The following is a 26,991-nucleotide window of genomic DNA, read 5'->3' as shown; positions in this document are numbered from 1 at the left end:
GAGGATCCGCCCTCGTACTTTTATTGGATTTTATTATTTGTAACTTAAATTGATATTATATTTATTGAATATAGATATAAATAATTATAATTTGATAATATGAACTTTTTGTATTTTTATGCTTGATCATTTATTTAAGTGAGCAAAAATTATCATGAAATTACGAAGATTAATATATATTAAACTTGGACGACGTATTTCAAGTGAGCATTATAATATTACGAGAAAGTAATATTATCAACTGTCATCAATCAAATAGCATACAGGGAAGATAATCATTCAGACGACTATTTCACTTGGGCCACGTGTGTTTTTATTTTCTTACGAACCAGCAGCGATCGTTGATGACACATCGTGTTTGTCATTTGACAGCTAATCGTCACCGATGGCAGCGACATTTTTTTCCCTTTAAAATTTTAGTTTCGGACACAAATTAATGGGCGAAAGATCCAAAGGTTTCCTTCTCTTTGATTTTTTTCCCCCAACCATTTTTCCTTTTGTTCATCTCTCGCCGAGGTAGATTCGTTTCAGAGGAAGAGCGAGGGAATTGTACTCGCCGGGACGAGGATATCCTGCTAGGGTTCCGATTGGAGGCGGAGAGGAGAAGAAATGAGCGCGAATTCGGTCCCGGCGTCCAGCTCCCATGACAACCTCGACGAGCAGATCGAGCAGCTTATGCAGTGCAAACCGCTGTCGGAACAGGAGGTTAGCTCTTACTCTCTTCTTCGATTTCTCTAAGATATCGTTTAAATGCTTGATCATTTTTGGTGGTTGCTCCTTGTTCCTGCCTCGGACAGAGTCGATTCCGCGTGGATCTCGATGAATCAAAGTTGATTTTTTAGTTTTTTGTTGAATATATGATCTCTACAGGATGCCCAGTAATCTAAAGGATTTAGGGATCTCTTATTTGATCAGGGTTATGATTTCCTACATGTTTAGATTTATTTCTATACTTATGCTGGATTCGTACTGCCACATTAGCGCCACTGCCCACACCATAGAGAGAGAGAGAGAGAGAGAGAGAGAGAGTTCAGGAACCCAAATTGGCAAGTGCACGGGCTGCCCTGCAGAGGTGATGAAATCCTCTGTTGAGTTTTGACCCCCTGACCAGTCATTATCTCATGCACTTACCAACAGAGAGAGAGAGAGAGAGAGAGAGTTCAGGAACCCAAATTGGCAAGTGCATGGGCTGCCCTGCAGAGGTGATGAAATCCTCTGTTGAGTTTTGACCCCCTGACCAGTCATTATCTCATGCACTTACCAACTGAGCCAGCCCTGGGCACCGCTGGATCCGAAATAAGCTTCCTATTTTCTGTTGTTGTAAATAATCGGTTTAGCTATATACGTGTTATGGTTGGAAGCCGATGGTATCAGAGTTTCAATTATAAGTTGACGTGTCTGTTTATTTTCTTTTGTCATAGGTTGGGTATTATTTATATTTTACATAAGGGTCCCAAAATGTTATTATAATTGTCAACGCTAACTATTATTCAACAAAAGATTGCTTATTAGCCTAAGATTGGTTTCACTCATTCATTCCAAAGACTACTTCCTCATATGCATATCACCTCAGTACATACACATATACTGTTACATACTTTTCAGGTCATTAATGGATTCAGCTGTTAAAATGTAATCTATTAGCTAAATCCACTTAATGTTTTGTAGAATAAATTAGCAATGAGATGATGAATTTAGAAGGGGAGCTTTGGCGCAATGGTAAAGTTGTTGCCGTGTGACTTAGAAATCACGAGTTCGAGTCTCGGAAATAACCTCTTGCAAAGTAGGGTAAGACTGCGTACAATAGATCCTCCTCAGGACCCGCATCGGCAGGAGCTTCGTGCATCGGGCTGTCCTTTTTAGATGATGGATTTGGTGCATATTTAACTTAATTTGAATACAAAGAACTGATGAACAAGAAGGGAAGCTATCACTTATGTCATGTTTCATACTCATGGCACTTGAAGCAATGAGATTTTTTTTTTAGCAAATTACAGTTTAATTAGTTCAAAGAATAAGTACTATAGTATGCTTAGTTTTAATAAATCACCCTTATTTGTAATTTCACTTCAGAAAATGACCAATTGTTTAAATAGGAAGAATTATTGTGGTAGTGGTTTTTACGAACTAAGTTTACTTAGTTTTAAAAAAAACAGCCCTTATTTGTATTTTAACCTAAACTGGTTTCTTATATACTTCAATAGTTTTAAATAGGAAGAATGATTGTGTTAATATATTTTTATGAACTAAGTTTATAGGTGCAGGTTGGTGGTTCTTGATGTAATAGTTGTATATTTATAGGTAAGTATTGGACTAGGTTCAAATGGGAGGAGTTTTTATGTGAGACAAAAGTGTAGAAAAAGAAATGATAGAAGGTGCATTACATGAATTTGGACACAAAATTTTCTATCTCCTAGTATTGTATAATGTATATAGACTAGAGATCTGGCAGTCTCTCACATCCAATGCTAGGACATCTTATGTTATTAGTTATCTTCTTCACAGATGAGCTCCTCTATATATTTAACCATGGACAATTATCTGCAGCCATAACACTTATTGAAAAAGGATGGAAGGAATGATTATTTATGGGTAGTACAAAATAAGATACCATTGGGGTCGAGCTTGGTAGTAGATTTAGTTGCTAAAACATCTAGAGATAATTAGTTATTTCAACCAAGAAACATCTGAGGAAGAGAGTGAGATTTTGTATAAACAAAAAAAGAAGTTTTTTTTGTCTAATGAGTGATTTAGGATTGTATGAACTGTGCCTATACGGATGCATTTAAAGCTCTAAGTATATTGTTTTATTTCCTTTAGTTAATCCCCTTGTTTCTAACTCACTTTATTCTGTTTGCACTAACAACCAAGAAAAGTTTCCTAGATATGCTTGGTAAATAAATTCTATTTCAATTATGTTTATACACAGCTATCTGCATTCTGTAGCTTTTACCAAGTGATCATTTCAATTCTTGTAAAACATTGTTGGCTTATTCTTCAACTTTGGTATTGCTATTGCCATATAGGTTAGAGTCTTGTGTCAGAAAGCCAAAGAGGTGTTGATGCAAGAAAGCAATGTCCAGGTGAGGAATACTTCTAGGCAACATCATGGATCACATGCTTCTTTTTTTTCTATATATCTTTGAATAGATTTAAGTCTGCATATTTGGCTTTTAGCTTCTGACAGTACCTTCAGCTTTCACAAGTTTTATCTTCTCTAAAATAAATCCATCTTTTTTTTTTAATTTTCTTTGATAGCAATAGTATTGTATTTCTATGTAGATTAAGAAAATTCTGATAATGCCTAAATGCAAACTAAAATTTATATACCTTTGGTATTACTTTTTTTTTGCATGGGAAGCTGTTTGTAATGGTTGGGAAAATTGTTATTCCTCATGATAATTGGTCAAATTATCTGTTCTTTGTAATATCATATGATCAGAACTTGGTTAGATCATGTTTTGGTCTCATTGGTTAGGCAAATCTTACATGGTGCTAAGAGTAGTAATGAGTTGTATGCTTGTTGTTTTTCTTGTATCCTAAATTGCTTCTTCTAATGTATTTCTATGTGTTTCTAAATGTATCCTAAATTCCAAATTGCTATAGACCAGGGCATTAGTTTGTTTTGTTGCACGCCAACATTTTATTTAACATGTGATGTCCTACTGTTAAGAAGTTATGATATTGTAACTGAATGTCGGATTACTCTATTAGAAGATATAAAACACAGATCTCAAAAATCTGTTCATCGGAGTTACTAGTGTGCAGAAAGGATTCATCTCCACAGCCTTGGTTTTGCCAGCAAAAAAACAGTTAGCCAAAGTTGACACATAGGAGCAAACATACTCATCAACTAGACAACTCTATCACTGTTTTGTTAATTTTCAACCCAATTGAAAATGAGGCATTATAATAAAAGCTGCCATATTTAATTGAAATTATATTCTAGTTTGATTTGTTTGAGGAAACAATTGCTTGCCTCTAGTATGTCATGAGAGCACTACTACCCTAACCATTTAGCATCTATCCTTTGTCATGTAGGCTCTGGACAAGCAATTAACTTTATTGTTGTATAGAAATGTTTCATGAATGCTATGATAACTAGAGACTCCTTTTAATTTATATGGTGGCTTTTATTTAAGGATTTTGATTTGGATGGATCAATGATGCATCATTATAGGAATGATACTCTCTCGCTAGACTATTGTTCTGCTTGGGCGGTCTTTTGACTGTGGAGAACATTCATGCAACATTGGTAGAATATTGATTATCAGTTTTTCTTATACAAGGAAACTGATGTGCAAATTGCAGAGTATAAATTTGTGCTAGCCTATCAATTAAAGTTGGTTTCTTTTCCTACACATTGCACCTTGAATTGGTTATGTTTTCAACTTAGGAATATATGCAATTGTTTGGATCATCTTAACACGATCCTTTATTGCAAAACTATGGTTTGTAAATGCAACTATACTTTTTTGCCACTGTTCTATGATTTGCTCAAATGCTATGTTTTCAGCATCCCGCTCAGACGATTATATAAATCAACATAATGGGGTAAAGGTTTGCTTGTGTTAGATCGCTTGGTTTCCATCATTTAGGCATCCTCTCAACATGGTCAATGATTTTTGATTCATAATGATTTTTGAAGTGGCTCTATTGATTTAAGCCCCCTCGCACTTTCGCTTGCCTCATGGCCGGCTATTGTTGTGATGGACTCTATTTTTGGAAGATATGTGAAGGGGAGTCTTGGCGCAACGGTAAAGTTATTACTTTGTGACCAAAAGGTCACGGGTTCGAATTCTGGAAACAACCTCTTGCAAAAAGCAAGGTAATGCTGCGTACAATGGATCCTTCCCTGGACCTCGCATAGTGGGAGGTTCGTGCACCGGACTGCCCTTTTTAATGATTTTTGATAACTGTTACAATGCAGATGAATATGAAGAATTCTTAATTCATATTTAGTCATGTTTGTCTTTTGTATGACAATTTTATATACCTTTCTATTGATCTTGATTGTGGTTTTTTGATTCCCTTAACAAATAAGTTGTACCTTTTTCTACTTCTAATATACTCAATGGAAAAGATTAGGTCCATTTAGTTAACCTCAATGGTTGGGGCACAAAGCTTATTTTGTTGTGTAGTCAACATAATAGAACTATGTAGGAATCGCTGCTAACATAGCGAATTAATCTTATTGCAGCCAGTGAAGAGCCCTGTGACAATTTGTGGTGACATTCATGGGCAATTTCATGATCTGGCAGAACTGTTTCGAATTGGAGGCAAGGTACTATTTCTTTCCTTGACATTTGATGAACAATGACCATAAATCATTTCATTGGTTAAGCCTTCTCGTATTCTTGGGTTAAAAATTGGGATAAAAACAAGACGGAATGAGTTTCTCTCATTTACTTGGAAGCAAATTAAAAAGACGATGGAGAAGTTGAGGGGAAACATTTAGTTTATTTGGACACTTTGTCTAATGATCCTCTTGACTTTATGTTCCCATTTGGTAATTAGATTTATTCTACACCTAGATCTGTATCAATACTTTGAGTTCAGGTTTCCTAGTAAAATATTGGTGAGTTTTTGTTCAAACTTGTCTACCCAGTTTTTAGGGAAAAGGGCAGGAAATCCTTGTTGATCTTTTTACATCCCAAGCTAACTCTCTAGCATTCTGTCAACCATTGTTAGGACATGAGGTTCAGTGCATCCAGGATGGGGAGATGTTAAGCTGGAACATACTATCCGTCAACCATTTTGAGGATGATGAGCTGCTACTAAATTGAACCTTATAGTTCTTAGTGCATGGCTGTCTCCTCCTACAACCCACGGCCTGTCACGCCTCAAAATGTGGAGGCATAATTGCATGTCCTTACAAACTTATTATTTTTTCTATTTTTTCATTCAAACTTCATTTTGGAATGTACACCGTTACAGTGACTAAGAACTTGCTAACATGCCAATCAACTGACATTAACTAAGTAATCATTAGTATTTAATGTTGTATTTTGCAAAGTAGCATACAACAACAACAACCAAGGTTTAAAATCTCGACACATACCGAGGTTTCGGTTCAGACTAGAACAATATAGTTTCGATACTGTATCGTGCCGTGCTGATACGGTTTCGATATATATATATACCAAAAGAAAGGATAGATATTCTAAAGCATTTCCTAGGCATAAAGATCAGACATTCATATCAACAAAAATATATATTTCATATGTGATCCCATCTAAATTGGTAATGTCTGGAATGCCAGTGAGCTGGCTGTAATCTAGACCAAGTCGCCATGACAAAGAGGAAGAAGGGGATGAGCTTTTTTCTAAGTTGACTGAATCACTGGACCTCTAAGAAAAAACCAAGAACAGGGAGTCAAGAATCTCCAAAAGTCCCTGGTTAACAATGCCTACAAGACTTTTAGCAGACAAGCAAAGGGGGAAATAAAGTGTTAGAGGAGTGATTGAGGGTGCCCCCGACCTTCCACTTTGACGCTCAAGTTAGATTTTCGACGATGAAAATGAAGAAGATAAACAATACAGTAAAGTAATATGTATCTCTATAGACGCGTAAGAGTGTAATCGAGCTGAGCCGAGCTGAACTCTTGAATGTTTGAGTTTGACTCGTTTATGATCGAGCCGAGCTCGAGCTTTATTTAACGAATATATTCATGGCTCACAAGCTTATTCGAGCTTTTATCGAGCCTAAACGGGCTTAATAAATATAAATTATAAATTTAAATATTCATTAAAAACTAAATTATATATTTAAAGAAAATTATAATATTCTTAATAAAATTTATAATTTTATTCTAATAAATATAGTTAATATATTTGTCTATATTTCCATAAGTGTAAAATCTATAAATTCAGTATCAAAACTATTATTTTTTCATTTAAAAGTTGATTCATGAGCTTACTATCGAACATGTTCACGAGCTAACGAGTCGCTTATTGTGAAGCTTGAGCTTGGTTTATTTATCTTAATAAGTCTCATTAAATGAGCTCAAACGAGCTTTTATCGAATTGAGCTTCGAATAGCTCATGAGCGGCTTGGTTTATTTATACCCCTATAGACGTGCGTGTATATAAGTAAATGTGTGCCCATATCTTAGCCTGCGGGGGTGAGACTTTTTATAATCTGAAAGAGAGAGATGCCACATCCGCGGTTGTGAGAGGGGATGGTGTGCTTCTGACAAGATGTATCATAAGAAAGATATCCCATTGCCATATCAGAAGGTCTCATTAATCATATTTGGCATTGTAGAAGATCTCGTGAGATCACGCTACGTCTGCTATACTATTCCATGTGTCATGTCAGTCCATGTGCCAAAATGTAGGGATATTTGGGCCTTGGAGAGGCGTCGGGTCTGAGTGGAGGTGAGCCAAAGCATCTGAGTGGCAGGGCCGATCAGATGTGAATTGGATATCTGATCGGGGAGCTAGGCCCTGGAGTATCCGAGTAGGGAGCTGGCCCCTGGAATATTCGATCGGGGAGCTAGGCCCTTGGAGAATCTGATTGGGGAGTTGGGCCCTTGGAGGATTTGGTCGAGGAGCTGGGCTCTATCGGGGAGATGAATAGAGTGCTAATCTGTAGGTTAGTAGTGCTAGTGAGGGCTTGGAGGCTCGATTGACAGTGGAGGCGGAGTACAACGAGGGCTCAGAGGCCCGATCGACGACGGAGGCTCAGAAGCCGAAGATGGGTTCGATCGGCGAGGCTGAGTGGAATATTGGATTGGTGGAACAAACGTCGGGCTGCGGCGGATATGTGGCGGATCAACGTTAGAAGTATACGACAGTATGGATCAAAAGCCAGATCATCGTCGTCGACAACCAAGGATCTACGCCAGGCACGACGGTATCAACGATAAGAGGCGAGGGCAGCGAAGAGGGGCTCTTGGATGATGTGATGAGGGTGCCTGTCCTCTACGGTGGTGACTACTACGAGCTTATGGAGGCGTGTGAGGGCGAGGAGGCACGTGGCCGTAGTGGCCGGTGACAGGCAGAGAAAAGAAACGATGTCTGACGGAGGTGACGGTGCAATTTGTGGGCAACTATGGCAATGCGGTCGACCAGGCCGGTAGCGGTAGTGAGGGTTCGACGACAGCCGCTCCAAAGAAAGGGAAGATAAGTCCCTTGTGGCGGCGTGCGTGAGTGTGAGAGGTCATGAGTGAGGATGATGACATTCTAGCAGGCGTCGACGAGGAGGGGATGATGATGCTTGAGTGCAATAATGCGTGTTCGAGAGGAAAAAGAGAGGGCTCCCTTTTCCTTCGTCAAAAACCTGCCCTAAAAGGGGCAACTCAATGAAATCCCCAAAATACCCCTCTTGCTCACATGACTCCACATCCATCTCACATCAATATGCTTAGAAAGCAAGAATTTAAAAGTAGATAGCTAAGTATGTTAATATTCATGATTTTAAATCTCAAATTGTTTCTAAGATTAAAAAATTATTATCTATAATAATTATATAAATTAATCCTAATTTATATATAATAATTATATAAATTATTTATTTATTTAATTAATTATTAATTTATATAATATATATTTATAAATATTCTAAAAAATATATATATATATAATTTAGAATATTTATAAATATATATTATATAAATTAATAACTCCGGCCATGACGAACTAGTCATGGTCGGTCCCAAGCTCGGATAAAGGAGGAGGGTTGCGTTTGGTTGCTAGCCAACATTAAAACTATAACAAATGTTCAATGAATAGATTCATTAAACTATTGTACTAATACTAGGTTGTTCCTCGGAAGGAACATGTTGCAGGGTCCGACTGTAACTTCTCAGCAAGGACTGCTACATTCCTAGACCTCGGGTGAAGTACTAAATATGCAAGAATTCACGTTACATGATCTGATTGTAACGTATCGGCAAGGACCGAACTTGGATGCAGTGTTAAATAGGCAAGAGTTCCCACGCTATAGGTTTGATAATAACAAATATGATAGGAAAATTAATAGTCTAAGATTTGAAACATGGAACATAGGAATAAGAATCCTCACTAAATCAATGGAGGTAGTAGATACGATGATTAGGAGAAGAATTAGTTATGGCAAAGATGATAGAGAACTTGAGTTTTAAGTTATGGTACACAGGAAAGAATAAAGCATGACATGGAGTGAGTATTGTTGTAGATTGTTCGTTAAAGGATGAAGTTGTAGGAGTAGTTAGAAAAGATAATCGAATTATAACTCTTAAGATAATAATGACGAAAGAAATTATGAACATAATTAGTGTATATGCACTGCAAATAGGATTAGATGAAGTTACTAAATCAAGGTTTTGAGACGATTTAGATGAAGTATTACAAAATATTTCGCCAAATGAAATGATTGTAATAGGAGGTGATCTAAATGGACATGCCGGATTGAAAAATGAGGAATATGAGAGGGTATATGGGGATTATGTGTTTGGAACGAGAAATGAAGAAGGGAAAACTATATTAGATTTTGCGATAGCATATGATCTTATGGTAACTAATACATTTTTTTCAGAAAAGAGAACACTTAATCACGTTCAAAAGTGGAATAATAAATCGCAAATTGATTTTCTTATGCTTAGGAACCTTAGAGAAAGCTTAATTATCCAATATAGGTTAGTAGTGTTGGATATATGCCTCAAGTATAATATCAATAAAAAGAAAATATATATAACTCTTAAAATTAAGTGGTGGAAGCTAAAGGATAGGAAGCAAAATATATTTAAGGAGAAGGTAAAAGTACAAGTATTAGGTGAAATATATGGTGACTCTAATACAACATGGGATAAGATGGTATCAAAGTTGAAAATAGTAGTTGTACTCGGTGAGTCAAAGGGACGTGCACCATTAAATAAGGAATCTTGGTGGTGGGATGAGAAAGTACACGAGAAAGTGAAGGAAAAAATGAACAATTTATAAAAAATTATATATTTGTAAGAACAAGGAAAATTTTAAAAAATATATAATAGCCAAGAAAGACACTAAAAAAGTAGTAAATGAAACAAATAATGAAATTTTTAACGATTATATAAAAAATTAGATACAAAATAAGGGGAAAGAGACTAAGGGTGTCAATTCGGATGGGTCGAGTCGGGTTGGGTCGGGTTGAGTTTTTTTTAACCGAACTCGAACCCGACCCAAACCTGAGTTCAACCCAAAACACGTAAACCCGAACTCGAACCCGACCAACCCGATCAACCCGAACCTGACCTAGATAACCCAAAAATCTGATTCAAAATGACGTTTTTGGGCTAATTTTCCTATAATTCTTCACTTTTATCTCAATACTCCATCATTATCATACAAACATGATATTAATATACATAAAAATATCTTAATTTTCAAAATGAAATTAGATTTAACCCCAAAAAAATCTACTAAAACCTATATTTAGGTCAACCCGGGTCAACCAGAACCCGACCCAACCCAAATATTTTTTAACTCTCCAACCCTTCAACTCAAATCCGACCCGAACCTGAACCCGAAAATGCCCAACCCGAACCTGATTTTTTTCGGGTTGACTCGGGTTGGGTCGTCGTGTTGGATTCATTTTTGACACCTCTAAAAAAGACATTTATAGAATAGTTAACGTGAGAGAAAGGAAGACAAGAAATCTTATTTAAATAAAATGTATTAAAGATGATTGTAATAGGGTACTAGTAAATGATGGAGAAATGAAAGAGTGGTGGAAGAGGTATTTTTATCAACTTTTTAATGAATGTTTAGGCGACCAACTTAACTTAGGTAATTTAAGTAGGTCAAATGAATATAGAAATTTAAATTTTTATCGTAAAATTTAAACTTCAGAAATAGAATAAGCTTTAAATGAGATGTATAATGGAAAAGTCGTTGACATATTTCGATAGAGGTATGGAAGTGCCTAGGAAAATAAGGTATTAAATGACTTATAAAATTATTTAATATGATATTGAAAACGAAAAAAATATCTGATCAATGAAGGATAAGTACTCTAGTTTCCTTATATAAAAATAAGAGAGACGTACAAAATTATGCAAAAGAGGTATTAAACTAATGAGTTATACCATTAAACTTTAGGAAAAAGTAATAAAAAAAATTAAGGAGACTACGGTGACCGAAAATTAATTTAGATTCATGCATGGAAAGTCAACAATAGAAGCTATACATCTTCTTAGACAACTAATTGAAAAATATCAGGAGCAAAAACAAGATTTACTTATGATATTGAACTAACAAGATCTATACTTAGAAAAAGATTATGATAGAGTTTCAAGAGAAATTATATGAAAAATTCTAAAAAAGAGCTAATATATATTGAACTAATTAAGAATATGTACGAGGATATAATGACCAGAGTAAAGACTTCAGGCGGAGTAACTGAAGTATTTTCAATAAAGATAGAGTTATATCAAGGATCAACTCTAAGTCTCTATTAATTATAGACGAACTCACTATACACATTCTAGACACAGTATCATGATGCATGTTGTTTGTAGATGAAACATGTGTAGGAGTAAATATTAAATTATAATCTTGGCGGAAAATACTATAGGAAAAGGTTTTATGCTTAGTAGAATAAAGACAGAATATATTGAATTTAAGTTTAGCAATATTAGACGTAACGAGACAATTGTTAAGATAGGAGATGATGAGTTATCCGGAACCGAGAGTTTTAAATATTTAAGATTATTTTTGTAAAATGATGGAGGGATTTAGAGAGATACCTTACATAGAATACAAGCAAGATGATTGAAATAGAGGAGAGCGTCAGGTGTTTTATTTAATCATAAAATACTTCTAAAACTTTAAGGAAAGTTCTACAAAACCGCAGTTATACTTGCTATGTTATATAAAGCTGAATGTTGAAATATGACTAGAGCACATGAGCAGAAAATAAGAGTTGTAGAGATAAGGATATTAAGGTATGAGCATGTATTTAGATGACCAATAAATACTTCAGTTATGCGATGTGAAACTATGACAAACACACATATCAAATGATGAAGAGGAAGATAAAAAAAGACTTGGTTAACAACAATAAAACAAGCTAAAATTTATTTAAGTATATATAATGATATAGTAGGAGATAGAGTTCAATGACGTAAAAGGATCCATATAGCCGACCCCATTTAGTGGGATATGGTTTGGTTGTTTTGTGTGTGTGTGTGTGTGTGTGTGTATATATATATATATATATATAGTCATGATATCCTGCGCAACGCACACAGTACGCGACTGTGCGCGTCGCGTAGGATATCAATACTTTTTTTTTTTCTTTATAATTTTTTTTTAAATTTTGAATTAAAAAAATAATTAAAATATTTTTTAAAAATTTTATTTCTAGGGTTCATGTTTCCCAATTGGGTTATAGGATTTAAGGCGCAAGATTTTTTTTTAAAATTTTACCTCTAGGGTTCAGATTTCCTAATTGGGTTATAGTATTTAGTAAAAAGAAAAATTAAAAATAAAATAAATTTAAGTATTTATGGAGTATTGTAATGTGTTTAGGGGATATATTCATGGATTAGGGATTTATATATGAGGAATTATTGATTTTTTAAAATTCAAAATCGAAATAATAGATATCGTATGCTATCATTTATTATTATTATTTTTTAAAATTTTGAATTAAAAAAATTAATTAAAATATTTTTTAAGATTTTATTTTAGGGTTCATGCTTCCCAATTGGGTTATAATTTCAAGTTTTTTTTTTTTTTTAAGATTTTACCTCTAGGGTTCTGGCATCCTAATTGGATTATAGTGTTTAGTAAAAAGAAAAATTAAAAATGAAATAAATTTAAATATTTATGGAGTATTATAATATGTTTAGGGGATATATTTATATATTAGGAATTTATATATAAAATTATTGATTTTTTTAATTCAAATTTAAAAAAAAATTAGAAAAGTGATATGCTGCGCGCGCAGTCGCGCACTGTGCGACGCACAGCATATCACAACTCTATATATATATATATATATATATATATATATTTTGTATTCTGAAATCAAATTTATTTAAAAAATTTATATTTTTATATATATTTTTAAATTTTTAACAATTATTTTTTTAGAATTATTTATAAAATTTCAAAATTATTTTAAATATTTTTATAAAATTTTAATCTATTTTTAATTTATAAAAATAATTTAAAGTTTAATTTTAAAATTATTTTAAATTATATAACTATATATTATATAAATTATCTATTTTTACTTTATTTTTTTATATTTTAATTTAAAATAATAAAATTATATATTATAATTATATTAATTAATTAACTATTTATCTAATTGATTATTAATTTATATAATTATAATTATATGATAATTAATTAGAAATTATATATATAATTTAACGGTTTTAATTAAAACTTTTAAAAAATCCTACTTTTGCTCTTTTCCTCGCGTATTTCCCGATTTCGCCTTCTCCCCCTTGCGCCTCATGATTCTTCTGCCTCCTCCCCTTCCCTATGATTTTTTTCTTGCCTTGTCGTTGCCTCACCGATGGCCTCGCCTAGCTAATTTTTCGTCGATGCTTGATTCCTTCTTCTTTTCTTTTGTTGTCCGTGTGTGACACATGGGATGATGCACACGAAATTGTTGTGTGTGCTGTGTCGATCCTGTGTCGGAACGTTAAAAACCTTTCGTTAATGATCCATGCGAAATTGTTGTGTGTGCTTTGCCCGTCTCATGTCGGAACGGTAAAAACCGTTCGTTTCTAGTGACATGGTTCGAGATTTCAATCCTTGACAACAACAACTAAGCCTTATCCCACTAGGTGGGGTCGGCTATATCGATCCTTCTACACGTGTTCTATCCCCCTACTATATCATCATTTATATATAAATAAATTTTATCTTATTTTATTGTTGCTAACAAAGTTTGTTTTTTGTTTTCCTCTTTCTAATTTGATATGCACATTTGTCATAGTTTCGTATCGCCTAAATAGAGCATTTATTGGTCGTCTAAGTACATATCCGCACTATCTTAAACGTGTATAAATTTCATTATGTATTTCATAATAAATTGGTTTTATGATGAGGGAAATTCTAATTGATATTAGGATCATTAAGTAATATAAGATAAACATAGGAATCACTATCAAAGATGTGAGGGATAAGATTGTATTATTGGTTAAAAAAAAATTATTACACCCACTTATACGATTCCAATAATCAAATATTTTGAATAAAAACTATAAACTCGCATACATCTATTAATTCTAAGAATTCCCCTTGAGTTGCAATATAGGTGTGAGGTATTGATTGATGGCTAGCTTATTACACTGTGTCACAAATAGAAAACTAAATTGATATGATATTGAGATGAAATTACAAAGACAACAAAGACATAATCGATTGTGTAACTTGAGTGGCTTCGATGATGTAATACTCTGAATTGTATCTGGTCGTATTCTTTGAAAGAGAGTTTGTTGAGTTAATCTGATCTTTAAAAGATTCAATATGATAGTCTTAATTCTTAATCAAATTGATGATACCACTAGACTTTGGAGTTTGCAATGATGAAGCCCACAATTGTCAAGGATGGCAAGGAAACAAATATAAGGAGACACATAAGCTTGATATTACTCTGAGAAAAAGGAGAAGATGTCAGATGTAACATTTACTCAAGAGGAGAAAGAGGTACTAGAAGAGATAAAACAATAACTTTTGAGATTGCAATTTATAAAGAATTGCCAACAAAATTAGATTGAATTTTGGTCATTTTATTCTGATTTATGAAAAAGATTCCATGAGAGAGTAAAAATTTGACATTAGAGTGCACTCCTAAATGAAATAGTTGAAGAAACAAACTAGAATTTGGCTAAAAGAGGAGAAACAAAAACTTGACAAAGATTGTGAAAACAAATGTGTCATAACTATCATATTTTTTTTTTTGTTTTTTTCTTCTAAATTTGGTCTCCTAGCTTTGACTTTTTAACATTTGTTAACCTCCCTTTTTTCTATAGTTTGTTTTTTTTAATAACTTTTATTAATAGCTTCACTTTTGTGCTATATTAGCATTTGTCATGCATTTATGTTTGTTCCTTTTTCCATCTTTGATGTATAACAACTTGGTTCAGTTGCCTCGATGTCGTGACCACAATTTGTAGGATCGGTAAGGGGTCCATCGAGGAAGGGGAGAGAGTGACTTTACAGTGAACAAGGGAGGCAAAACACTCTCATGAGAGCATAAAGGAGGAAAGACTAGAGGTAGAGGGTGAAGTTCTGGTGGAGTAAGAAGGCTCAATGTCCCAGGAGGCTTAATCTCGGTCATCGCATTGCTTGTGCCCTAGTGTCTCTCAATTGAGCCTCCCCCCTCCCTTCTTCATTTGCTAATTGCTGGGATTGATGATAGAAGCCTCCATAAAGTGAGTTGGGTCTTGTTGTAGGAGCACTTGAGTAGGTTCGGCAATGATAATATGTATCTTTTCTTAGGTTGCATCTAAATCTACAAAATATAGTGATTGCAAGATTCGTAAAGACAGTGAACAAATATAAAAAGGCAAGGAAGGCAAGGGAGGGAGGTCACATCAGATTCGTGGTCCTCTCAGGGGATTGAAAAGAATAATTACTCAGGATTTGGTTGGCTCGAACACTAAGTTGAGAGGAATATGTTGGTATCTTATTTTGACAAAAGGGAAATTGTTACACCCATATACATGATCCCATTATTATTTGGCATACAATCAGTAAAAATTAATTTAATTTTATTGATCACATTATATTCCTTTTGAAACTCCGCCCATGATGACCGGTCATGGCCGGTCCCAAGCCCGGATAAAGGAGGAGGGTTGCGTTAGGTTGCCAGCCAGCGTCAAACTATGACAAATATTCAATGAATGATCTAGCCGACCCCACCTAGTGGGAAAAGGCTTGGTTGTTGTTGGTTGTTGTTATTATATTCCTTTTGAAAATTGTAATATTTGTAGTTAATATATGAAATTTGAATTTTTTTTGCAATTGCAAATACACAAAATTTAAACATTCAAAGGGGACAATGTAATTTTCAGCTTTCAAAGGGACAACGTGACTAGGGTAGGATGAGGGTTGTGGAGAGGATTTGACCACCACTCAGACCGCCTGATATGTCATACTCTACATAGAATTTTACACTTGTTGTATTTATTTATATAAATATTTTTCCTGTCTTGCCCTACTGAATCACATAATGCCCTAGAGATCATTATGTGACCCAACTACCTTGCCCCACCCAACTGCTAATTCAGGGCAAGGACAAAAATTCATATCCACCCTAATGGGTGGCCCACGACACATTATTTCCAAACCTAAATGAGCCAAACTTTGTAATATGAACACGGTAAATTTAATTTTAATTTTAATAAATATGCCCTAGAGATCATTACGTAAATTTAATTTTAATTTTAATAAATTTGTATAAATTTAAATTAAAATGTATAAAATAATAGACATATATTTATGAATTATATGCATTAATTTTATATTAAATTATCAATTGATAAACATTGTGAAAGTCATCACGGGTCAATCTACAGAACTGCAATAAGATCTACTCAATTACAAGCCATAAACGGTTTACTTAAAACCTAAATTTACAGATTTATGGGGCAATCACGTTGTGTGGAAGAGTTGTGTCATTCTTTTCTACACCTACTCTAACATGCTCCATTGTCATACCGATTGTGATGCCTTGATGAATAGGGCTCTTAATGATTTCATTCAATTAAGCCCCCCAATCCCTGAGTGCATATATCTCGATGATCAACTGCTCAAGTCAAACTTTATTGACTGATTATATTAAGTCTATAAATATGCTATTATACACCACACACTTAAATTTAATTACTGATGTATTTAAATATGATGATATATTTTTTTTAATATCTGATTGATTTATTTCTTTCCAATTTTGCTAGTGTCCAGATACAAATTACTTATTTATGGGTGATTATGTGGACCGTGGGTACTATTCTGTTGAAACTGTAACGGTAAGAAATCTCTACATTTGTTTTACTATACATCATACTGATTTTTCTCTCTACACACTACTATTTTTCTCCTCTAGATTTCGGTAAGATTATAATATCCATGGGGCATTCAATTTGTGTATAATGCATATATCACTTTCTAGGTTTATCATATAACAACATCTTCATATTAATTAAGCTTTGTCAGTCCTAACTATTCAAGGTTGCTGGATATTTCTTATCCTTCAATTGTGATTCTATGCAAGGTTATTTTTTTAAACATTAATCCATCAAAAAGGCAATTTTTTTCCCTCTAGTTGTTGGGAGGATAATGATGAAGGGTTCATATGATGGATATTTATGTCTGTCTATTATTCCTCATCAAAGGGTAAGAATGATTCAGCTGCAACTCCATGTGTATGTGCATGTGAAGAGATCATGATACTTATGTTGCAACTTAAAAGTCAATATTGTTTAAAGTGCTATATGGACTGAGAGATTTGCTGGGAAAGAAGGCAGAGGGAGAGGAAGGATTTGGAATTTCTTGCTTGGCAAACTAAATTTAGAGTGCAAGGGAAGTCTGCTTCCTTTTCTTTCATTCTTGGATGTTTTTTATTCCTCAAATATTGAAGGGATTCCGTTTGCCATTCATTTTCCTTCTTTTCTCCCCTCTTTCCTTCCTCTCTCCTTTTCTTCTGACTTTTTCTCAAGTTTTCAGAAAAGAACTTGATAATTTACTCTTCAGTCAAACACCAGTTGTTGCTATGGAGCTGCATATAATAGGTACCCCATTGACATGGTCATTTCTCAGGAGAAGTACAGGAGAGATATGTTTAAGGTGAAAGGAAGAAAGAGAGAGCCAAAAAAAAATGTTTATTCAGACCATTTCAGAAGCATTAACTTACTTTGGTACATGTCTAGAAAGCGATAAGCCTAGGGTCATTATGTGGTTTGCAAATGATGGTGCCCATCAGAATTAGATATATGAGCAAAATGATTTATTGAGCCCCTTGACTCCCTACTGTACAAGTTAACAACTACTTGAGACGTGCAACATTACATGGCTTGCTTACTTTTAGGTATGTATTTTCCCCCTAAAGAAAACCCCCTATTCATTTTCTTGGAAAAAAAGCTTGTTTCTGTAGCATGACTCTCATGTTTGATACTGACAATCTGTAATCATTCTCATTACTAATTAATTTCATGATGAGCATGTTGAATTATTGTTTGTCAAATCCTTAAATATGTTGCATGACATTTATGTTCGCTGGTTTTTATCAACTTGAACAAGCTACAGCTCTGCATTTCCTTTTTTTGGCCTTTCATGTTATGTCTGATTTTGCTATGTCTCATGGGTCACTTGTCGGCTTCACCCTAGGGAGTATCATTTTAAAAAAGTTAGTCGTGTGAGTTTTTGTCGGTTGTTTTTCTTCTGCCTGAAACCTGCTTCTTTCTATGATTGTCCATGCTGTTGTATGGCCACTGGTTATGCTAGTCATCCACCACGGTAGGTAACTGGAAATGCAAGTTGAATCGTCTAATGTCTTGGTAATCATTATATTTTGCCATATCAATTGTATATTGCATTGTTTAACATGACTCACTACATTGAACTCAAAGTAGCACCAACAACAACAACCAAGCTTTATTACCTTTCTACGCCATTGGGCTCTATTCTCTACGCTATATCATCATTTCTATTTAAGAATTTTTTCTTGTTTTATTGTTGCTAACCAAGTATTTTTATTATTTGAACTCAAAGCAAATGATGTTTTATTGCAATGATATAATTTTCCTATTGTTCCCTTTGGGACATTATATTTTTTAATTGTTCTAAAATTCAACACACTCAGATGAGTATATAATGTATTGCACTAACCTGTTGGCATTTAAGCTTTTGGTGGCCCTCAAGGTTCGATATCCTCAAAGAATTACCATTCTCAGAGGAAATCATGAAAGTCGTCAGGTATGCAACACTTCTCTGAAAGAACTCTTTTTTTTTACTGACAGAAGGACTATATATTAACATGTTTATAAAGTAAAGAAATTGACTAATGACAAATTACTATTGTGGATTTTTTTATGCAAACTGAATCTAGTGTCACATTGCAGATTACTCAAGTTTATGGATTTTATGATGAATGCTTAAGAAAGTAAGTATTCACTTTTATCCGTGGTTTCATCTTCATCAATATCACATTTTTACTTATTTATCCTATAGTGACAATTTCTAGCATTTATTTGTTTGCTGATTTTCCATCAGATTTGGTGTTAACTTGTTGATTTGTGTGTAATTCAAATTAAATGTGGATTACTTATGCACTTGTTCCATTTTGAGCATTAAAATATACTTCATTAACTTAATATATGTTGGTGCAATCATGTCCTTAACTGGTTTTAATGTTTGGACAAAGGGTGAAGCTTAGAAAATATTGTCTTTATTAGTGAGGCGTGCCAACTGTCCAAGTGTAGGATTCTTGTGTAGGTGTAGGATTCTTGAGACACAAGTATAAACAATAGAGGAAGTCTTGACACATCAAGAGTCATCAGATGCGTGGCAAATGGAAGTCCAGGTCAAGGGTTACTATGTTTGACAAAAGAGGAAAATTCAGAAGCAAAACATTTTGGCATATGAAGTTTTGGAAGAGTATACTCTTGGTATTTTTATTTCGCACAAAGTTGAGTGTGAGTGATTTTTAAAAAGGTTTACCGTGGGCTAGATTACACATGAATTAACCATAGAAATGACCTTAGTGATACCGTTGAGTGAAGCTTGATTCAGAGTCGACTCAGGTTAAATGAAAAGGGAACAAAATGTTGTTGCTTGCTTCTGTTTATAAGGTAGACGACAAGGTTGACTTGTCAACAAACATACAGTCAATTGATGTCAGTTTGAGTCGATGAAAGAAACAATTTCAACTGATGGAAGATTAAGTTGACTAAGGATAGTTCGGTGTAAGAAGCTTTCACTAATGCGGGGTCCCGGGGAAGATTACGTTGACTAATGAACAATTATAGGGTTACAACGGAATAGATAATGTCACGCCCCAGAGGAGCCTCCTTGTACGGGTGACAATCTGAAACAATAAATACACATAATACATCTATATAACCATCAGCCCACACGGCTGAACATACATAAAATAGAAACAACATAACACGCAGTTTAATAATCTCAGCCTACCCGGCTGGACAAAAATGAATAAAACAACCACGCAGTATAATAAGCCCACACGGCTAAAAGTAAACACAACCATACAGTCTGATAACAGCCCACATGGCTGAACGTAAACGTAGCAGAAAATCATAAAATAATACGAATGTAAAACCAACAAAGTCACTAACCGAAAATACTTGCGATCACCACACTAGACTCCAAAATCCACATCGACTTATTGAAAAATAAAATGCGCAGTATCACTATACTACCAAATAGAAATACGATTGAAAAGTAACTGTCTTCGAGTGTAATGTGGGACTGGCAGCCGGGACTCTCCAAGCAACTTCTCAATCATCTACCTGTTACTTGGCGAAGGAAAACCAATTTGCGAGGTGGTGAGTATTGGAACTCAGCGGGTAAGGAAAGATAGTGCATGAACATAATAAACAAATAGAGCGTGCCAAAAGGAATACAGTCTCATAAGGGAGGTAGCAGATACTAAAATAAAACCATAATAAATACTCATACCTGAAACCATATCCTAGGCTAGTAAGAGAAGGTCGGAAGTAGTACTAATCTGCTACAGTACTGCTCATAGCTACAGAGGTAACATGTAAGGTATATAAACATTTCTAATAAATAAATCAATGTCTAACCACCTACCATGATAGCATATCTTAACATAAGGAAACATATCAGCACAAGTAAACCATAACAAGTAAGCAATAACAGCATATGTAAACAGCAACAGCTAAAGCAAGTATAATAACAGCGTATGCACGGATGGTCACTCCCGCCCACCTCTCTGCACCATGACCCCTGTATGGTCGAGAGGCCGGGTCAATGACAGACTGTACACCACTCCAGCTACCACTCTCACGAGTGGCCGAGGGGACAGTTGCATAGTAGCTAACTAGCTACATCTGCGACGGGGGCCCTTGCTGCTCGTACTCCAGCTACCACTATCCATGAGTGGCCGAGTGCGACACGACAGGACAAGCGGCATCAACTCCAGCTACCACTCTCTCGAGTGGCCGAGGATGTGGCCCTGGTCAACGACTCTCTCGACTGCAAGGGAGAATTGGTCGTTGACATGTATGCCATGATATGATGCGCCAAATGCAACAATCATCATACAAATATAAGCAGAAATTAGGTATGCTACATGAAGCCAGCATGCTCAATATAGTACATAAATAAACAACAGTCAAAGCATACAAACATGGTATCTAGTACCTGCTACTTATCATGGACAACAACAAGAGACGGTATAGATATGGAAATGAATATCTCAAAGATCACGTGGAAGTATCAAGCGCAGGAAAAATAAGAGTGGAGTCAAGGAAAATAGTCCTTATCCAAAAATAGTTCATGCACCAAGTTCAAAGAACTATAGAGTTAAAGTAAGAAGTACCCGCTTTTATCTGCCGATCGTGATAAGTAATCTTACGTCGATACGCTCATCTCAAATCAACGTCCTGCAAATAATATGATATATGGTTTAGCTAATCACATATACATCAACTAGCTAAACCCCAAAATCCAATCCTAATTCGATTAGGTAATTATAAATCAAATACGATCCTCGATTAACCATATAAATCAGAATTAAATTGGTTTAACCCTAATTAATCCATCTCGACTTCAAATAGACAACTCAAATCAGAAATTCCAAATCTGACCCAACACCAAGCTACTTTGCAGAAATGAAAATGACATTCCGAATCGACTCACAACCTTTGAAATCTGTCCACCAAATCTGCAGCCAATACAAGAAGCGAAAACCCACGTGAAAAAGAGTTCACCTTCAAATCTGTTCTGAAATTTCTGCAGCCAGAGCAAGGAGAATATGCAAATGAAATCAATACAACGCCTTCAAATTTGTCCAAACAAATCTGGAACCAACAAAGAACCGAAAAGCCCATTGAAAACACATTCCCACCAACTAAATCTATTCGCCAAAGGCCACAGCCACCCTATCCCATTCAATCATCAATGGAAGAAACCTTTGAAAAGAGTAACTCCAGAAACCTAAAACCATTTACAAGCTCTCAAATCTGTTCATCTAAATACATGTGGCAGATTCATTTGGAGCATGCCCAGTTTAAGCTTCCTACAGAAACAATTGAAATCGTGCCAAACTATTCATACTAACAACGGAAACCGAAATCCCAAAACCATCATCAATTAAGCATACAAATCCGCAACGAGATTCTAAATTCAGAATTCATAATTCAGATTTAACTAGCTACCACACCTCAAGAATAAGTTACCAACAATCAGTTGTACTCCACACAACTCCCACACTAAAATTTCGGACTAAACAACTCAAGAAACCAAGATCACAACAGTACTGCATCATCACAAAGAATCAAATCACATAGAAAACTCGCAACCTAACATCCCTACACTCAGAATCCCAAAACTGTCCATAAAGGTAGTACTATGCTAAAACATTGATCCAACACTAATATGGAAACTTAAATCCAGATCCAAAGATAAGGTGAGCATAGAAACGAGAGTAATCCTTCAAGATTGCGAAACAACAAGAAGAAATGTGAAACCTCTGTCAAGTTCTTCTGTAGCACACGAACTAAAGAAAAATAAAACCAGTACCCGAAAGCAACGCCGGATCTGAAGAAAACGATCGCTTGAAACAAAAACCTCATCGCCGCACCATCGATCCCCAAAAACTTCAGACTCAGCCTAACCGATTAGCCCTACACCGTAACTACCTAGAAGAGATACTTGCCGGATCCATTGGGGGCACAGCATGGAGAGAGGTCGGTTGGTGCCCGCGTGAGGGAAAGAAGATCGCCGGCTGCTTCGTTGCTTGCGCGCGAGGAAGAAAGATCGGTTGCTGTGCTCGCACATGAGGGAGAGATCGCCGGCTGGAGGGGGCGACATCGCGAGGTGAGGCTTGGGGGAAGAAGTCGGTGATGAAGAGGGGGGAGAAGGTATCGGGAAGGGGGCGTCGGCGTGAGAAGGAGGGGAAGAAGATTAGATTTTTATATAAACATATATAACTTAGGTTTAATAAATCAAAACCTAAGTTTATTCCTCAATCAACTCCCACCTCCGGGTATCCCAAACAGACTTTTCTCGGGCCCATGAATGCATCCCCTCTAAATACGCCATATGAGCTCCGATTAAATTCTAGAAAATTTCTAAAAATTCCTGAAAATTTCAATAAAAATATTTCCTCAAATAACCTTATTATTTATTTATTATTTGGGGTGTCGTATTTTACAGATAATTTGGTACAACGACGATATTCTAGAAGTTTTAGCAAGATGATTTTAGATAACCGAAGTAATTGGTAAAGCTGTTGTGGAGGAAAAAATAGTAGATTGGTAGGATGAAACAATCAACGGAACAAATGGAAAGATATTATGAAGGCTAAATGAGGACTTGATCAAGGACTATAAATAGGGGTTAAAGAGCTAGGAAATGACTTAATCAAAGTGCTTATATATTGCTAATTCTCAAACCTTTTCACTCTATTTCTCTTGCCCTGTAATTCTTCTCTTGTACCAAAAGTTCTATTTGTAACAAAAGGTTATCTGGGAGGAGAAAGCTAGTGGATTTCATGGAATGATTTGCCAAGGGTCATTGGCCATGGAATAGGAGCCGAGGGTTCCGAACCATATAAAAACTCTTGTTTGAATGTCTTGTTTATTTGCTTTCATATTTGTGTTTTGTTGTTTCTTGATTATTGTGCACTAATCTTTTGTAGAAGTTAAACCGTTGGTTATTCACCCATTCACCCACCAACCTCCTCCCTTCAATCCAACAAGATCTCATGTCCCCTTAGTAGTTTTGAAGAAAGTGATACTTGTGAAATTGTTTAGTGTTTTAGTAAGTAATTCACTTCCTTCTCTAGATGATTTTCACCTTTTTTTCAATGACTAGGTGGTTGGATTAATACAAATTACAAAAACAACAACTAATGAGTATTAAGTTTATATTATTTGTACTTATTACTCCATTGAACTCATTAGGTGGTTCTGATTAATCCAGATTAAGTGATACTTAATGTACTTTTTGGAGTGACACATTTTGTACCAAGTTTCCTTGGAACAATGTGTTGTTCTTTGCGGGTGATAATATTAGGATGAATGTTTAGCTTTAACACTTCCCATTTTGGGGCAAGATAACAAGCATTGGTTTAGAAGGTGCAGATGCAAGGTCTCATCTTTCTCGTCGTTGTTGAGTTTGTAAAGCATTTCTATTTTATTACCTTTCACAGTCATTAAGCATCAAAGTCAAATATATAATCCATCCTCCTTACTGGTTTTGCATATATTTTTGGTTCTACAGAAAACAAAACCATGAAACTTCTTGATTTGCACTCCGATTGTACTGTAAACTTCAGGCATATCAATTTCAACTTGGTCTAGTTTTCACAGTATTCGTTGTTCTTTAGTTCCTTAGAATGTTTTCTTTCATTATTTGATGACAGATATGGCAGTGCAAATGTATGGAAGACCTTCACTGATTTATTTGATTATTTCCCATTGACAGCCTTGGTTAGTACTCTAAACATTGCATATCTGTTTGTCTTCTCTATTTAAATATTATTTTAATTTTGATCGCCTAACTTTTAACTACCGTCTAGGCACTAAGCTGTGGGTTGACCGCTTATTGCATGTAACCACCTTTTAATACCTTGGAGATGATATAAACATTAGCCAATGCAATAAAGTAGACTTGATTTGTATATAGCCGTGATAGCTTTACATGAAGCGCAATGGAGGGATAAAATTTATGTAGTTGACCTCAAATAGTTGGGACAAATATGGTTCATTGATGTGGATCATGAATGTCTCTGGTTTGTCGATCCTATAATGAGAACCTCTTTGTTGTCTTTTCAGGTCGAATCAGAAATATTTTGCCTGCATGGTGGGCTATCTCCATCTGTTGAAACCCTTGATGGCATACGGAACTTTGATCGTGTTCAAGAAGTTCCACACGAGGGAGCTATGTGTGATCTTTTATGGTCTGATCCTGATGACAGATGTGGTTGGGGTATTTCTCCTCGTGGTGCTGGATATACATTTGGCCAAGTAAAATGTTATGCTTTTGTTTCATTATGATTGTGGTTACTTGTCTTTACTTAGCAACCTTGGGTAATTTCAATCTCAGGATATATCTGAACAATTCAATCATACTAATAACCTTAAGCTGATAGCCAGAGCACATCAATTAGTCATGGAAGGATACAACTGGGGACATGTACTTAGCTATTTTTATCCTTTTCAGTGTTTTCTGCTCAAAATTTTAAAGCCCTGATTCTTATAGTTGGTTTTGTTTCCAAATAGGACCAAAAGGTGGTTACCATATTCAGTGCCCCAAATTATTGCTATAGGTGTGGAAATATGGCCTCCATCTTGGAAGTTGATGACTGTAAAGGTCATACATTCATTCAGGTAACTCTCTTTCTCTCTCATGCATCTCTATTCTGTGTTGGTGTGTTAAAATTGATAATTCTCCGTGATTTATATATTATTTCATCTGGATGTTTTGATTGTAATATTTGATAGGTATACAGTCAACACTGTCAAAACATTTGGGCATTTAGATTAAGATACAAATTGATGCCACAAAAATTTTGCAATATAAACATATTTTGCTTCTTTTTTATTTGGTATAAATACTAACTTCAACATAAGTTACTCTGGTTGCTAGAAATTATCAATTTGTACTTTCTCTAACTAGGAAGTTGTGTATATTGTTCTCTCCTGGAAGGAGCTACTTGTTCTTAGTCTAGATAAAATTCCTAAACATCATGCTCCACCTATTGTGTTAAGGGTGAGTGACAACTGACGGGTACATTTGCCAGCTCTCTGCGGCACTTTCTTTTTTCTTCCTTTTTAAGGTCAAGTAATCATGGTGCAAAGAATTACTGCCTTGTGGATTTTTCCCATAAAATTTTTCAGACATCTTTAGTGATCTAGTTTGGTTTTGTAAATGGATAATAAACAATTTTCATAATCAATGTGATTGTTCTATTGCAGTTTGAGCCGGCACCCAGGAGAGGAGAGCCAGATGTGACTCGCAGAACACCCGATTACTTTCTCTGAGTCCGCTAATTACTAGTTATATTCTTGATTTCTCACAGCAATTACTGCTAGCTAATTTGCCTTTTGGTTGCTGACATCTTAGATCCTAGGATCAGCTTGACATTCGTATTCCAAACTGCTAGAGTTTGGTAGTTTCATGCATAATCATGTTGAAAGCGGCAAGTGGTGGTCATTAATCTGTAAGGGGGTTTCATCATGGTTGGGGATGGCGGGGGTAACCATGCAGCTCTAGGAGAGCAGCCTTTGTTATTCCGAAGTGTCGTGATATTCATTCCCATTTCCCTTCTCTCTCTTTATTTATTTTTCAGTTTCTAAATTCTGTAGAGGGTTCATTTCAACTTGCACACTGCTTTAGCAAATTCATAGATTCAGCTAACCTTTCAGTTCTTGTTCTTTAATTTCTGTATATTTGTTGTCCTAATATTGATTCATCTTGGTAGAACAACTTCAGGTTATAGATTAGCTTTGTTTTCCTGCTATTTAATCTAAGCACAAAGAGGAAATTCCTGCAGTGAAAGTGACTGATTTCATTATACAAAGAAATCAAAGCCTATAAATATTTTCTGATGCTTGTTGGTTGATTACGTTGAAACAATGCTAATGTCAATTGCAATCCAATTAAGAGAGTTTGGAACTTTGGATCCCACACCTTTGCTCAATGTGTGTTAATATTGGTGGAGGGTTGGAAGAACTGTGTAGTTTGATATGATATTAGATTGCCTGGATGGGTGTGACTGGTCTTAAATTTGAACGGGTGATACTTGCTTATGGAAAACATAGATAGTTCGGCAAATTACTAAACCACAACTTAG

The 26,991-nt window shown here is 35.2% G+C and overlaps 1 protein-coding gene across 1 annotated transcript; it reads left to right on the top strand.

Annotated features, from left to right (window-relative positions):
- The first annotated feature begins 423 nt into the window (after positions 1–423).
- Positions 424–26,636, top strand: LOC122056263 (serine/threonine-protein phosphatase PP2A catalytic subunit-like). The gene is made up of 11 exons (XM_042618136.1): positions 424–705; positions 3,027–3,083; positions 5,201–5,284; positions 16,886–16,957; positions 18,831–18,902; positions 19,049–19,089; positions 24,559–24,625; positions 24,971–25,162; positions 25,242–25,331; positions 25,418–25,525; positions 26,114–26,636. Exons 1-11 carry the CDS (start codon positions 610–612, stop codon positions 26,177–26,179), a joined length of 945 nt encoding a protein of 314 aa, XP_042474070.1. The 5' UTR covers positions 424–609; the 3' UTR covers positions 26,180–26,636.
- The last annotated feature ends 355 nt before the right edge of the window (positions 26,637–26,991 follow it).

The sequence above is a fragment of the Zingiber officinale genome, chromosome 3B (genome assembly GCF_018446385.1).
Source record: "Zingiber officinale cultivar Zhangliang chromosome 3B, Zo_v1.1, whole genome shotgun sequence".
In the NCBI taxonomy this organism is placed as follows: domain Eukaryota; kingdom Viridiplantae; phylum Streptophyta; class Magnoliopsida; order Zingiberales; family Zingiberaceae; genus Zingiber; species Zingiber officinale.
This window is presented reverse-complemented; position numbering and strand designations above follow the sequence as displayed.

Bases quoted from the DNA above. Each gene is read 5' to 3' on its own strand.
- LOC122056263 (XM_042618136.1), top strand. From the start codon at position 610: ATGAGCGCGAATTCGGTCCCGGCGTCCAGCTCCCATGACAACCTCGAC. The intron at 19,090-24,558 runs GTAAGTATTCAC...ATTTGATGACAG, and splicing joins TATGATGAATGCTTAAGAAA to ATATGGCAGTGCAAATGTAT. The intron at 25,526-26,113 runs GTAACTCTCTTT...GTTCTATTGCAG, and splicing joins AAGGTCATACATTCATTCAG to TTTGAGCCGGCACCCAGGAG.